Source organism: Argentina silus, assembly GCF_951799395.1.
Source record: "Argentina silus genome assembly, chromosome: 8".
Classification (NCBI taxonomy): domain Eukaryota; kingdom Metazoa; phylum Chordata; class Actinopteri; order Argentiniformes; family Argentinidae; genus Argentina; species Argentina silus.
Window position 1 is genome coordinate 17,245,148 of NC_139662.1, and position 16,169 is coordinate 17,261,316.

The 16,169-nt window shown below is 43.4% G+C and overlaps 2 protein-coding genes across 2 annotated transcripts in view; both read right to left on the reverse strand.

Moving 5' to 3' along the window:
* Positions 1-1,952, reverse strand: part of LOC310807727 (guanine nucleotide-binding protein G(I)/G(S)/G(T) subunit beta-1-like) — a 31,479-nt gene extending 29,527 nt beyond the window's left edge. The window contains exon 1 of the mRNA XM_083674308.1: positions 1,580-1,952. The gene's annotated coding sequence lies outside the window, so the exon portion shown is untranslated. The remainder of the gene's footprint in view (positions 1-1,579) is intronic.
* A 5,245-nt stretch (positions 1,953-7,197) lies between these two features.
* The window catches only part of cfap74 (cilia and flagella associated protein 74), a gene marked incomplete at both ends in the record, with an annotated part of 37,117 nt that continues 28,145 nt past the window's right edge, over positions 7,198-16,169 (reverse strand). The window contains 15 exons of the mRNA XM_083674738.1: positions 7,198-7,308; positions 7,708-7,842; positions 8,220-8,347; positions 8,841-8,973; positions 9,886-10,040; positions 10,872-11,016; positions 11,972-12,127; positions 12,287-12,406; positions 12,995-13,050; positions 13,230-13,342; positions 14,141-14,275; positions 14,373-14,533; positions 14,778-14,945; positions 15,111-15,387; positions 15,779-15,912. Of these exons, the coding sequence (XP_083530864.1) occupies positions 7,198-7,308; positions 7,708-7,842; positions 8,220-8,347; positions 8,841-8,973; positions 9,886-10,040; positions 10,872-11,016; positions 11,972-12,127; positions 12,287-12,406; positions 12,995-13,050; positions 13,230-13,342; positions 14,141-14,275; positions 14,373-14,533; positions 14,778-14,945; positions 15,111-15,387; positions 15,779-15,912 (2,127 nt within the window). The remainder of the gene's footprint in view (positions 7,309-7,707; positions 7,843-8,219; positions 8,348-8,840; positions 8,974-9,885; positions 10,041-10,871; positions 11,017-11,971; positions 12,128-12,286; positions 12,407-12,994; positions 13,051-13,229; positions 13,343-14,140; positions 14,276-14,372; positions 14,534-14,777; positions 14,946-15,110; positions 15,388-15,778; positions 15,913-16,169) is intronic.

Sequence of the window (16,169 nt, forward strand, 5' to 3'; positions counted from 1 at the left end):
CACTTGCACAGTTAATGGACCTATGGTCAAGTTAACCAGATTGTGGAGATCCAATTAGTCTACTTCGTTTCAGTATCATTAAATGCAGAGGCTTAAAACCAATCAAATGCATCCTGAAATGCGCTAACAGGCTATATTAGTATTACATTCAACGGCTCACTCTTCTTATTAAACAAAACATTAGCCCACCCATATCATTGAAACTTCCCATTCCCCACGTATGTGATTTAATGTAATTTCTAGAATCTCAACAAGGGAACGGAACACATATAATGCTAGCTAGTTAGCAAGCTAACTATATTGCCTACTAGCAAAATGGATGGCAGATACATGCAATAGCTAACGGTTCATGCATTAGACATGGGAAGTTTGCTCCCTTTAAGAGTGTATTAAGGGCCTGTCACCATAGCTTTTATGCTAGCTATGCTTTATTTTGCTAACTCTGAGTTTATTTGGTTGCTGGCTGACAGAGCAGTTTGGCATACTATGAAGATGTCTCTTATCTATGCACTTGCAACCTAAAATCAATCTGTTCACTTTCTTACTGAATAGCTGGCTAATAATATGGACTTGTAGACTGGTAACCCCCATCCCAAACAGAAGGTGTCTAACTACCAGCTACAAGTCTATGCTATCTAGTCCCAAGCACACATTACACACACACAATTCTGCCACACTAACCAGCAAGCGAAACTGTAACATCGACTACGAATAGTGGGGGTGGCGGTGGGAGCTCGATGTCGGTTCTGTTGGTGAAGTACTAAGTAGCCATTTTTAGTCTCCCATTTATCTGACCACATAACTGCTTATCATTATACGTACAAATCCTCAGTCTACCTAAATATTTATAGTCAATAATTCATGACAAAGACACCAAGTTAAGCAGTTCTCTCCGCAATCAGCTGACAGTCGATCGTATTTAACTATCATTTGTGCCAGCCACTGCCAATTTGCTAAGTAGCTAGCTAGCCATGTAGCAAGGAGCACCAAGAAAACCGACAGTCATCTGTATAGATCGAGGAATTACATTTTTTTGGTGAAATTCTAGTACTAGCATTATGTAATGTATCTAGTAGATATAGATACAAGGACGACAGAGTGCATTACAAACCCGGACGTTGACAGCATGTACAGTTAAGTTAGTTAGCTTGGTCCCACAACCTCTGACTGAGGTTTAATTTCCACTGCTTAGCTAGTTAGCTAACGTTACCTTGATAGCTATAGCCCACTCACTACCAAGACGACTATTAGACTCCAGCCACCACATGAGTATTAATAAGCCGCATACGATAAAACAATTACGTTTGCCGTGATGATTCAAGTAAGGCGATGACTCAAAATAGTGAAAAACTTCACCCAGAGGTTGGTTAGCTAGCTAACTGTTGACCCCCCCCCCTCCACACCCCCGTCGCAGTAACGTAACGTTAGCTAGCTAGCTTACAGAGGAACTATCAACCAAGCGAGTCACTTAGCCCAGTTTAACCCCTTTCACTTGCCTATATTCCCAGCAATGCTCAGGCATATTGTCCCACCTTTAACATAATTCTCAAACCAATCCTGCATTTCAAATCACCCTTACCCGTTTTCAGTCGAGGGTATCCGTTGTTTATATCGCATTGACTGGAAACAGCGAAGATCGACTCTCCTCTCTCCACCTAGCACAGAGACTTAGCTAGCAAGCTATCGAGGAGCGGCACTCCCCGAACCCAGCTTTCGATCCGCCAAGGGGAGACACACCGGCACAGAGGCGCAAAGATGAGGCAATGTTCACCGTGCCAAACGCTTTTTTTTCAATAACAATGCGTTTGAGAGTCTGGGAATGTTCTTCCAATTCACGACAATCTCTTTCCAATCTTCTATCCTTCTTGTCTTTCCCTCCGTCGTTCCCCTATTCTCTCTTTCTTCACACCAGTATCTCAAACGCTTCCTCCGGCCATCAAACAGCAGAGATGGGCGCGGTAACCCTGCTCTCAGCTCTGGGAAACCCCACGTTAAGGCTGCGTCATAACGTACGGACAGGGTCGTTGACAACTCAAAAATCTGATCATTTGGCGGTACAATAATCCAAAATCAACGGATCAAATGATACAGTAATTTAGTATGAGCAACATCACAGCAGATCCCAGAATTCCTACTGAAATGTACTGAAAATACTGAAACAACCCTATCCCATGCAGGCCCATGGGTCTCTGTGAAATGTGATGGCTCATAGCTTGACAACAAACACATTTTTTCATGATTTAGTTGCTGGGATCTGCTGGGATGTAAATTCAGTAATATGTAAAAGTCAGGGGTTGAATTTAAGTGCCTGAGTGCAAATCATAAGCAATAGTAAGCTGCACTGGGTTCACCTAAAAAAGCATAGTACCTGAGGCTCACCACAAACTAGTCATTTGTCAAAGTAAGTAAAAGTACCAGGAGTAGCCAATCTATGTGGTAGCCCATACAATCACTTACAATAGCTCACAGGTCTTTGTCACCAAGGCAAATTCCCATTTTTACCTTTAACACTAAAGAGTTTGGCTCAATCACAGTGGCCTACATTTGCACATTTTACCGAGAAAAACAGAAGTACTGGTTGTCGGGGGACTTCTACCAGTCCTGTCTGTAGGGGAACATATCAGTCTACACACACACACACACACACACACACACAGTAGATCATTATCACCGGCAGCTTGTGTGTGATCGTGCTCTGAGGAAGGGTTGATACAGTGGGTTAAGGCGTTACTTAGAGACCTGGAACACAATATCCCCTCGTCCATTACCCAGGGGAGGACGAAAAAAGCCTCTGCCCTCCCAGAGTGTCACCCTCCAGTGGGGAGACAGCAGCATCAACAAACCTCTCTTAAAGCTCAAGTTAATTTGCATCAGTTTGGTATAACCAAGTCAAGCATCGTCTACCTGGCCTGGTTGCCAGATCTGACCAGGCCATCGTCTACATGGCCTGGCCGCTAGTCAACTTCTCTATCTAACTACAAAGCAGAAGAGTTGGATATTGCAGGTCATTGAGGGCATGACCAATGGACATGGGCTGGCAAGTACAGACCCTTATGACCTCAAGCTCAATTTCCCCTGATGCTCACATGGCCCATCCAGGTTCTGGGCCTGAATCCACTGAGTGACTATGTGTCTAGTGTCTCGACGGAAGGCTAGCACTGTAAGCATGATGTGCTCCCAGAGAGGGCAATAGTAACACAATGACTTCTCTACCATCACAGTGGACACTGGTTATGTAATGCAAACATTAGTCAGCAAGCCAGGTACACAATGTTTATCTGGACAATTTAAATAGCGGTTTGTGCATTCTGCATTAGGTCAAGAAGTATTTTATGATCGGGCTGACTTTTGTTCAGAGCCTTTTCGGTTAATGATGTGAAGGATTTTGAACCTTTACTTCTGATCTCATACAAGTTTCAATCGATGACCTGCATTCCATATCTCGGGAAAACTACAATATGCGCCTTTATGTCTTTGGATAAAGGGACAACTGCGATGGCCGTAAATGATCGACTAGAAACGCATAGTATGTGTGGAGATTGGTATCTCTTGGAAGGCACGACAACATCTAACAACAGTAAGTATCTATGTAATGAACACAGTAAACCTCAGAGGGAGTGAGTGGGAGCTGGTGTTTTCTACGAACACTTATCATTGTGTGTCAGTGTGGGGGTAAGATGTCTCTGTCAGAGTACACATCACAGTGTGTGTGGGAAAGGTGTCTCCAAGAGTGCACCTCGTGTGTGTCTTATTGAGTGAGTGTTTGTGTGTGTGTGTGTGTGTGTGTGTGTGTGTGTGTGTGTGTGTGTGTGTGTGTCTTTGATATATCTTTAAAAATACACCTCATATAGCCAGAGTGTATATCAAGACTGGTGGGTATAGCTACAGCCAATGTCTTAGATAATCTGGGCTGTGGTTTCTGAGGGACCCATCTGCACATCCCAGCCCCATCAGCAGGTAGACCTGAGTGCTGGTGAGATTTAGTTGCCCTGGATACACCCTGTCAGCATGCATGTGTTGTGAAGCTACTCTACACACAAACCCCTGGGGAAGCTTTTGCAAGATTGTCTGCCTCGCATCTGCCTTTGACGAACAGGCTGTGAGAAAAAGCCTCCATTAAGTCGCCATTGTTTGAATATGTATCATAATTTGTTTGCTAATCACTAGAAATGCACAGTATGTATTAGGAAGATATATATAATCTATTTGTCTTTTCTTGTTCTTATCTTACCCTTACCCCCTAGGCTTAGTTTTGAATTTTTAGTTGTTTTGACATTTTACATCTCAAATATACAACTGAGAAAAATCTTTTTACTTTGAATAGTCAACAATCTGATATCTTTGAAGTATATATTCATGTTAAATAAATGTGGATGTCACTCTACACTTGGGAAGTGTTTCCAATGTAGTAACTGCTTTTATACAGGTGCCATTGAGGGTCTTAATTATATGCAATATGTACCTTCAAAAATAAGGTAGCTGTTACTCATACACATGAGGTTCTCTCTCCCTCTTTGCCCCTCACTCACACATGCAAACACACACACACACACACACACACACACACACACACACACACACACACACACACACCAGCACCATTCAAATAGACCAACTATGACAACTCTGCTGAGCAGAGACTGTAAGTAGCATTATCATAGAGCATTAGTAGAGATCAGATGAGAAATCAGATTAGAAAAAGGCGAAATGACAACACAAATATCACATAATATGATCTCATACATTTCATAAAACGAGTGACATTACATTAACTAAGCTCATAATGACCTTGCTTTTTATAGCTGGGTTGGGATACAGTAATCTGATTAAGTGTAATCTGCTTCAATCTCTGATAAATGCTTACCGCATGTATCTCTCTGAAAGGACAGATCCTATTGGTCCATACACAGCATTACGGACATCTGCTGTTCATATAAAGAGCCTCAAGGTTTAGTGAGTGTCTGGTCTAGTTTTGACTTGTATATTGTATGGGTACAGTAAAGAAACATACTGTATCTTTATCTGAAGTTATTTAAGTCGCATTACACACAAAAAAAGGTTCCAACTAGTACCAAAAAAGGGTTATTGGTTTGTCACCACAATAGAAACCTTTTTTGGTGTTATTGTCAGTAGAACCCTTTCAGGTCAGGTAGAAGAACTGTGCTAGATCCTACATGGAACCATAAAGGGTTTGTTTCAAATAACCAGTTTGTCACCATACAGTAGCACTGCAATTGTTTATAGTATAAGGTACCACAATATTTCTCACTTTTATCATAAAAGTAGAATAGTACGGTTGTATAGTTCGTCTTTATTTTGCCAGTATAAAACCATGCAGCTCACTGTCAGGGTAAGGGGGCAACTGTGCTATAGTATCTATGTATCTGTAGTGCTCCCTTTTACATTATTAAAGGTATATCAGTTACTATCTAAAATAGTACAACAACAACCGATCTGTCTCATATGTTTCAGCCGATCTGATAATGTACAAATATAAATATAAGGTTCTTCTGGCAACAATTGTGGGACTCACCAGAGGTGACTGGCAGAACAGTGTCCCTAGTGGTTGGGACCCAGAACTGCAGTGGTTTGGACCAGTGGTTTTTATCAGTTGTTTGTATCCTGTAAAGGATAACCTCAGTCTGATGGTCTATAAAACTGAGCTACCTTTCCTGCCAGCCTACTCATCGTCTAACCAATATTGTTGTTTTTGTTATTTAGCATATCCAGTCTGTTATTGCTAAACTCTCTGTTTCTGTTTTGCCATGACTGCTATTCCTTGTTGTTCTATTTTTAAATAATGTCTTGTCATATGTGAAAAATGGAGCATAAGAAACTAATTTGTACAATGTATATCATACATGCTTCCTGATAAACATATTAAAACAGACAAAAGACAAATGGCTAAAAAGCTAACAGCACTGAGACTGGGGGTAAAAACAGAGGTGTAATAAATCTATATAATGAATCTCATCATTCCAATGAGGACTGCCTAATCACTTCCTAACCATGATCACTGTATATTATATATTGGATTTGCTAGGCACTCATAGCTCCGGTTGCCTGACACACCCTTCTGAGTGGGAGCGCAGGGTGAGACATCCATAGAGTTATAACCACACTGACGGCACACACCCGTAAATTGTATGGACCTTCCTGAATTGTTAGAAACATCCTCTCAATTGTTGGTGATTCACTACCACCTGCTGTGCTGGAGTGTAGTATTAATTTCGCTCCAGTGTCTCAGGTCAGTAATTTATTGGCACAAGTAGATGTAGATTCCCAGTTCATAACAAGTCCCACCCTAGTTGACAGCATGGCGCCGCGAATGCGCTCTCAAATGCAATGATTGGGAATGAATGTGCCTACTCTTTGCATCTCTATGGACATTCATGTATCCAAGTCGCTCTTTTGCTCCAACCACACCCCCTGGTGGTGAAATCTGTTTCCTACCACAGAGAAATGTTCACCATGAGCTAAATAAATTGTGTAGCATCCTATCACTTAAACCTACAGGATGATGTTGTTCTTTTTATGTTTTTGACACGTTTCCTTTGTTTTACTTTTGTTTAGTACTGACTAATAAAAACAGAATTTGAATATTGTATTACCATATATGTCTGGTCTACTGCATCTATAGTGATAGTTCACTTCAAAATCAAAAAAGTTCATAAAATCTTTTAGAAAATTATTTATTTTTTAAGCACAATTTTTGGATGACACCTTGAGGGTACCATTAATTTGGGACTGAGGCATGTAGCTAGATTTACATCACAAATAGCAAGGGATATGGACACACTTTGACATCAGAGGTCTGAATACATCGGGCATACTTTGACTCTGGATTAAAGTATTACTTTAAAAACCTGACCAAGCCATATCAGAAGAAACATAGACATATAAGCTAAATACAAACACTAAATCATACCGTACACAGAATATCCATCCTTGACAGACCTACTGTATATAGAATGACTTGTTAAGTTTAGAACCAAAGTTACCTACACAGTACTTATTCCACAGTGTGTGTGCGTCCATATAATACAAATGACTTGAAAACAATGGGTCATTCATATAAAAGCAATATCTCATATAACAGTGGATTAATCATTAATCATTAATTTCATATAGTAATATTGAGCTAACTGTTGTATTCCTGGAGTCCCACCACAAGAGATCAGTGTCTTAGGTCATTGGTTAGTGTGTGAACTTGTTTCTGGAAGCCAAGGCCAGCAGGGTGACGCTGTGAACCTCTGTCTCGTCTCCTCTCAGGGTGAGGGGTGCACACACCTGCACCACCTCGTTGGGCTGAAATCACACACACACACACACACACACACACACACACACACACACATAAACACGCATGCACGCACGCACACACACACACACACACACACACACACACACACACACACACACACACACACACACACACACACACACACACATTTACACATACACGTATTCAGATGTACTATATGCACACACAGACGGAGAGCTCACTGACAATGTTGGCTTACTACCATGAGTGATGACTTTTCTGAATGTTATTTTGTGCTATGAATGGAAATTGAATGACAATGAACAACATAATACACATTTTCTTCTTTTATCAGTGGATTTTGTCAATTTTGAAGAATTCAACTGAATTAACATCCCCAACCAAGACAGAGCACTGAGGAGCATCGAAGAGGGCAGTCCCACCTTGAGGCCACTAGGGGGCGTCCAAGTCACAGTGATGGTGCGTCTGTGGCCGGCGTCCACTGTGCCCCTGCTGGGCTCCACACTGAAGCCCCTCTGCTGCAGTGCCTGCAAGTTGTCCCAGCTGAACTCCACATTCTGCAGATTACAGTGAAAGGCCCTACTTTATTAGAAATAAGCCCTTAACAAATGATCAACCTCCCTAAAGCTAATGTAGCAATTTGCCAGGGTTAGGAATAGGATTCGGTTTATGGTTTAGGTGAGGTTTAGAGTTAGGGCTAAGATCAGTCTATTGGTAGTTGATAGTTAGTTGAACATCTAGTATAAAACCGCGCTCGGGAGACTCTTCAAATAAAGGTTCTTAGGACAGTTGCATGCTCTAAACCGGAGTGTGCAGATATCCACAGCAATTAAAATAATGTACTTGAATTAAGACTGCTGCCAATTAGAGTTTGCAAATTACAACTATCCAAAGTGCACTTAGCAGGAGTTGAACCGTGTGGCATTAGCGTTACCTTCTTAGCCATGGGCTGTGCGGAGCGAATGCAGCCCACCTCCAGCTCTCTGACAGCGGGGCTCATGGCCCCCTCTCTGTAGACCCCTCGGAGAGTCAGCAGCACAGCCAGGGGAGGCTTCTCTGAGTCTACCACAGGGACAGGAAAGGCACAGCATGGCCCAACTTTGTATTATTGCGTACAGAGTCACTGCTTGCTTGTGTTTTACTGTGTATTGAGATGTTACTGTATTATTGTGTTACTACTGTGTTCTGTGTTTTCGAAGAGGACAGCGTGTGAAAGAATTTCATTGTACTGTCATACCCTCCCCTGTATCCCAGAGCATACAGTATATAGCACAATACAACTATGAAACATGAAACTTGAACTCACAACCTCAGGGAATATGAAATAGCTAAACAACAAAGATGGAAATTACTTTCTAGTCAACATAGAAAGCTAACAAGCTAACAAAGGTAGAGAGAGAGAGAGAGAGAGAGAGAGAGAGAGAGAGAGAGAGAGAGAGAGAGAGAGAGAGAGAGAGAGAGAGAGAGAGAGAGAGAGAGAGTGTGTGTGTGTATGTGTGTGTGTGTGTGTGTGTGTGTGTGTGTGTGTGTGTGTGTATGTGTGTCTGTTTGTTACCTGTGAGCTCAGAGTCACCTGCGGTTGGCAGAGGGAGGAGGGCATCAGTTGGCACTGCCAGGGGGTCTCCTCCACATAGGTACATGGTGTGAGCGCAGGCGGCACCCTTCAGATCCATCACGCACACCGAGCTCTGAGAGAGGACAGTGGCATGGTGTGAGCGCGGCTCACCTCAACACACGTATGTGCGTGTGTAACCAAGGTGAAGTGGTAAACTAACACCCCGAGTTGGAACACCCCCACCCGCACCATCGAATTGCTAGAGGGCTGTCACATGTGTTTGCAATACAGAGGACGCAGGATCGAGTCTCAGCGCGAGCTTGTGAGCGAGGAAGCAAGACCGTGGGGCGGCAGCGTGACATCTGTTGCCTGTTACACGTGCACAACACACACACACATGCACATGCCCACACCCACATTGTGATACACATGATGTGATATGGTGTGTACAATAGCTTTATGTAACACACTTTTCCCATCAATGTAAGCTCTAGTGCCATCCTCTTACATGAGTCTCATATGGAGGTTTATACACTGGTTTATATTGGGACCTCATTCTTTACTCTATATTCAGGAGAGTGTGTGTGCGTGCATGCGTGGGTGTGTGTGTGTGTGCACCTGCGCAAGTGCTTGCAGTCACTATGTGTGTGTGTGTGTGTGTGTGTGTGTGTGTGTGTGTGTGTCTGTTGTAGCCTAGTAGTGCCGTCCTCAAGAGGAAGATGAGTATTGCTATTCAATGTAATTGATGAGACCTAATTTTTAGGCCTCACATATCCACATCTACACTGCCTGTGTGCTCATTCAACCCTCTGATGCCATCATCTTTTAGGACTGTCAGCGTGTTCAGGGGGGGTTCTATTTTGATCAACACTCTAGAATGAAATAAGCATAGGTGTTCCAACAGAATGGCTGTATGCCAATATCTAGTGTACCACATATAATTTAACTGTGTGTTGGACATGCTTTCTCAGTGGCATGGTAGTGAGCGAGGGCATTGAAACACAGCTTTCTGTTGACTTGTTTACTTTGTTTCTCTCTTGTTTACCTTGTTCATGAGCTCTACTGTCAGTCTGTCAGAGTAGTGGAGGCTCTTGTGGTCTGGCAGGAAGGTCACAGTGATGTCCTGGCTTTTCCCTGGGGCAATGGCGCCTTCTATTGGCGACACACTGAACACACTCAGACCGCTGTAGCTCTGGGTTCCTGATGAGGATGATAAAGGAAAGAGACCAAAGCACCAATTCAATCAATTGCAGATAGTGGGCGGATTTTTGATAACTCAAAAATACGATTCTTCTGCAGCGGAGTCTTGGACAGTCTCAGTCAAATTATAGGATTGTTTGGTTTACTAACTTGAACCTGGGCTGTGTGAGAATGAATTCCTCTCTCAAAGGGTAGTTTTTTGACTAAGTACATTTCTAATAGTGAGTTATTCTTTGACCAAGATGAATACACTGACTAGAGAGCCAGAGCCAGAAGCTGAGTGAGAGTGGTGTGTGGTCTGGGTCAAAATAGTATTCATTTTCTTTGAATTAGGGTCTTAGGTGTGTTTGATTTAGCTCATCAGAGTGCCAGGGAGGACAGGACTTCCATTTGCAGGCCTATTCATTGGGTCCATTACACCGGGGAAGCTAAATCAAACACATCTAAAGTAGTTTAAAGATTAAAATCCTTTCTAGATTTTGACACCCACTCTTACTTCAGGAAATCCCACTTTATTCAGACAGTTTAGAATGAGACAGAGGACATAGATAGAGGGATTTGATTCTGTGCGGCTGAGGGCTATACATGCACGCAAGTCCGACCCCAAATTTGGGAACTGCTGTGCTATGCCAAGAGTCTGGCACATAGAATATAATTTATTCTTTTTTTTTTCTGACCAATGTCCAGTAGGGTTTTAGGACAATTAGCCTATATCTGGGGGAGCCAAATCAAGCACACTTCACAGTAAGTGAGAAAATACAAACACTATTTTGACTAAGATCCAGTGAGTATCCAGGGGCAGTACCAGGGGCATGGGTAGGTCTGTCTTACCCACGATGGGCCATGTCTGTCCCTGTGGGTCTGGGCTGAGGGGAGCAGGGAGTAGGGAGGCTGCTGCTCCACTCTGGCCTTTACACAGAGAGAGGCTGGCCAGCAGCACAGAGAACCGCACCGCCAGGGACGAGGTGTTCTGCAGCTGGAGGCAGGGAGATCACAGCTCTCAATATCACACGTTGAGCTCATTAGTCGTCTATGGACATTTTAACACTGACTACTTCTGGAGCACTGAAACAAATAAATGTCAATGGTGCTGCCTGGTCAAAAACATAAAAAAAAACCCCCAAAAAAACGATTGTACATCATTAACATTTGTCTTTCATTATATACAATAGATGATGTCATTTGATAGTCATCATCTAACGTTGCTACATTGTTTATCAGGGGTTGAAAATGAACATTTGAACATTGTTTTTATATTGTTATTACAAATATAACATACATTTTCAACCCATGAGCAATCATGTAACAACGTTAGATGATGAGCATCAAATGACAACCACAAAGTCAATGTTAAAAATAACCATCACATAATGTCTAATAAACTGAAAATTCCAACCAACATGTGACTAACCAACAACCATCAAATAACAATGTCAATCCAACATTGGAGAAGCTACAGAACTCCAGTGATTGCATTTTGACATTTAAAAAATGTTAAAAAACAATACTCTCACAAACCGTTGTACAACATCAGTTTGTTAAGTTTTTGACTGTTGCACCATGGGGCTGTGCTATGCCGGGTCACTTCATAGTTACGGATGAGGTAACTCAACTCTGCTGTGTACCTCACCTTAAACACCTGTGAGGTAACTCAACTCTGCTGTGTACCTCACCTTGAACACCTGTGAGGTAACTCAACTCTGCTGTGTACCTTACCTTAAACACCTGTGAGGCAACTCAACTCTGCTGTGTACCTCACCTTAAACACCTGTGAGGTAACTCAACTCTGCTGTGTACCTCACCTTAAACACCTGTGAGGTAACTCAACTCTGCTGTGTACCTCACCTTAAACACCTGTGAGGTAACTCAACTCTGCTGTGTACCTCACCTTAAACACCTGTGAGGTAACTCAACTCTGCTGTGTACCTCACCTTGAACACCTGTGAGGCGCTCTCCTTCTCTAGCATGTAACCAAAGTCCATGAGGCCTCCTTGGTGGGAGCAGGTGATGACGGGGACCACTCCCACCCCATGCAGTGTGAGCTCCAGGGTCATCTTTGGGCTGTGGATCTCCAGGGTCTCGCGGTACTGTGGAGGGACCCACAGCGTCAGATAGGAGCCGCAATTTGTGTGTGTGTGTGGGTGTGTGTGTGTGTGTGTGTGTGGTGCTACCTGTAAGCTCAGTGTCACATACTCTACTGTATGTGAGCGTGCCATGTAGATAAATATAGAGTTCCATTGGCCCACCTTTTTCCCAAGTGCAGGGGTGAAGGTCAGCAGCAGTGTGTGTGTGTCTCCAGGGCCCAGCCGCCTAAGAGCGTTCAGGAGACAGAAGGAGCCACTCAGGTCCAGCACTGATGACCTCAGCTTGGCGAAGGTCAAAAGTCAAAGAATAGTTCATGCGTGATGTGAGCATTCTGTTTGTGCAGATTGTTGCATCACAAGTGTGCTTGGAAGGATAAAGGGTAAAGGATGCTACAGAGCAGCAAGTCTAGTGTCAATGCTAACGTGTTGCCTACGAGACCAGAGCAGCAGGCAGCATTTGACAACAGTGGGAGTGTATTGGTTGCTCATGACATCACAAAACAAACTAAATAAAACTCTGCTGTTGAAGCACTGCTCAGACTTCAGAAAACACCCTCAACCAGCAGAGAATGACTGTAGGGTTATTTTTATCGTAAGACTGCTCGAGGAAATTGAATTGATTGAACTAGAGATTGGATGGAGGCACTCAGAATGTTAACAAGGTGAGAAAAGAGTTGCTGTTGGTTCTGTGTTTCATGGAGTTTTTCCTGGGTTCCTTAGAAAAAGACAGATTGTATATATGACATAATGTGTTTTGACTAACTCTAACCCACTAACTAAAACCCACCGATCACCCTACAAACACAGATGTAGCACATTCTGTGGCCAGCACTCATACACATTGGTGAATGTGTTTACCCAAAAGGATACATCCAGGGACTCCTGAGAGAAATTCTGAAAAGTGACCTTTTTTAGCACTTTTTGACCTAGAGAAGAAAAATACATAATGGACTTTAGGATAAGCATACCTCGATCCGGAGCCAGGCTAGAGAAACATGTCACAGTAAATGTCAAAACATATATTATCTTATGATTGAAGTAAGGACAAAGCTGTGAAAATTACAATACAAATATTTAGAAAACAATCATGGTTCCATCGACTGACCCACTGCCACCTGGTTGAAGTTGACAGTTGTCTGGCTGTTGCTGGACGTGACCACGAGGGGGGGTCTGATAGCTGGGCAATGCAGCTCGAGGTAGAGCGTGTTGAGGGGGCTGCTGGGACAGAGAGGACGTGTATTAATATAAAACGACTGAGTTGCAGCTGGAGAAAGACTCCGGTCCTCTCATCCTTTTGCTATATGATGAAAATATGCAGAAGGTTTTGTTTAATGAGGAGATGTAGAGGCTGACATGACAAGAATGACAATGTATTACAGTCTCCATAACAGTCTCTATAACAGTCTCCCTAACAGTCTCCCTAACAGTCTCCAGCTCTGTATGTATTTTTTTATAGATCAAACAATCATTCTAGATGGGTACTGATGATTGGGAAGGAAAATATCTTTCGGATTGTCAAACAAACACTGCACACCCGGCTCTTTCTCCCTGTTTTTATTTCTTCTTCCTGTAAAGTGCATTTTTATTGCATCTGTGTATGAAATATAAATGAGGTTGGACTTGATTTGATTTTGATCACACTCATATTCACAAGACATATAGTAAGCCTTGAGACTGCGTTTGAGGATCGGCTCACACCACACTAGTGATACATAATACATCATATTTCATGTAATAGGAAATGAAAACATTATTGTAAAAAAAATTGTGTTATAACTTTGCAATTCAATGATTTTAAAACCACATTTTTTTTTTCTTCACTGAGTGTTTAGGGGGCTGTGTATAGAAATAGAGAAATGTTTTTCTGGTATCTCCTACAGGCCTCTGGTATTTCCTGATCTTATGACTTGGCCAGGAGAAAAACTCCAGTTACAGTATCACATGACCTGACTCCAGGCCCTGGTTATCACTGTGCCCATGGATATAAAAACTCTAATAGAGCGGTGTGTCCAGTACCTGCAGGCTGGGTTCACCTGGGGGTCGCTCTGGGGAGGCTCTCCGTCTGACACGAAGCAAGGGATGATGTAGCGACTGTATTGCTCTGAGAATGAGTACAGCAGAGAGGCCCTGCCTGCTGCATACTCATCAGACCTGGGATCAAACAAACAAACGAGATTAACTAAAGGAAGAATACTTAATCAAAGTCGTAAACATGGGACTTGACAGTTCAAGTCTAGATGGCCCCTACCCTGCCTGGATATCAGTTGGGTTGGGAGGGCGGAAGGGACTGTCTGTCTTGGGGCTGATAGACACCTTGCTGCTCTTCTCCTTCGGAGCCTGCTTCCCCTGAGGCCGAGCAGGGGGCTGCTTCTTCCCTTTCTTAGGGTCTGCAGAAGCCTCCTTTTTACTCTGAGGAAAAACACACACACACACACACACACACACACACACACACACACACACACACACACATGCAGACAGACAGACACATATGCAGACAGACAGACACGCCCGGTAATATAACATTAAAGCATACTGTACTGTATTGACCAGGGTGAATGCTTCAACCTTTATTGATATCTATGTATTTGACTAAGAACAAATACTATTTTCAATAACAGTGTAGAGTAGTGGTGGCGGGACAGAGGCTTACCGGCCCTTCCGGTTCGATGCGTTTGCCTGCCTCTGTCTCTGCGGCAGTCCTGGCCCTCTCCAGCTCCTGCAGGCGGAGCTCCTCACCGCGACACAGCAGGCGCACCGCCTCCTCTCTGATCTCCTGGTCACCCAGCCTGGGCCTGAATGTCACCTGCACCAGGCACCTCTGAAGGGACAACAGAGACCAGTCTACGGGATAACTATTAGCTTGGAAGCTCCAATGACCAGGCAATCTAAATCAAGCACAGCTCAAGATCAATCTGACTTACTTATGTATTTGACCCAGGTCTGGTATGCTATAATGCCACTGATTGTAAAGTACAGCACCTACCTGTCCAGGTAGGACCCGCCCCGACATGGGGGTGAGGCTTATCTCTGCATTCTTCGGGGGAGCGAAGGCAAACTGCCTGGGGCCAACAAGCGCCATGGGCTCCCTTCCCACACGGGGCACAGGGTGGGAGAACTTGTTATGGCTGGTGTGGGAGTTGACCACGTGCAGCACGGCCGTGGAGCGGTCGCCTATCGCCGTGGCTCCAAACTCAACCAGGGAGTGAGACAACTCCAACGGAGGGTGGACCCCCACCGCCCGACATGTCAAGGGGAAGTCTCTGGGAATAACACAGGAATGGGGGGGATTGTTCAAACAGGAAAAATGGTGTTAACAATTCCATGGAAAAAATATCATTATTTCACCAATTTCCAAGTAAGGTGGGGGGATTTTCTTCATGTGACCGGCCAGGTCATCCCTAGATATGAGTAAGGATATTAACTATACAGTAAATATACCTGACATGCTTTCCTGACATTACATTCCACTGTAAATGCAACAGTACAAAGATACAGTAGCTTGGAGGATACTGAATAGCTGCTGCAAAAACTAAACAACAATAATGCAAGTCATGCAATGAAATAACCCTACACACCTATGGCGGTGTTTTTCCTTGTTCTGCTTATTCCATGGTCGGAACAGGTTGGAATGGACGTTTTTTTTTAAATTACCTGTTAATCCCTGATTTGCAGTTGAGTTGAAAGCTGTATTCTCCAGCCTTTTTGGCGCTAAAAATCAGATCCATCTCCAGCGTTTCTAGCGGGAGGAGTGTGCCAAAGCCTTCATTGGGCTGGACTTCCATAAACTAAGGGGAGAAAACACAGTATAGTGGATTTTGGTGCTGACAAACTGATTGAAAAACAAAAAAAAAAAAATAAGGCCAGATTCAGGGTGCGTTTGAGGGAGAATATAAAAGCCACAAACGAGAGACAGATAAAGTGTCCCCTGGACAGGAGAATGGGACAGGCTTCGGCCCCCCCAAAAGATACAGGATCATTTGAGAGACTAAAGGTCTTTCTACCAACTGATTATGCTGATCATGATGGCTATTTGCTTCAGGTG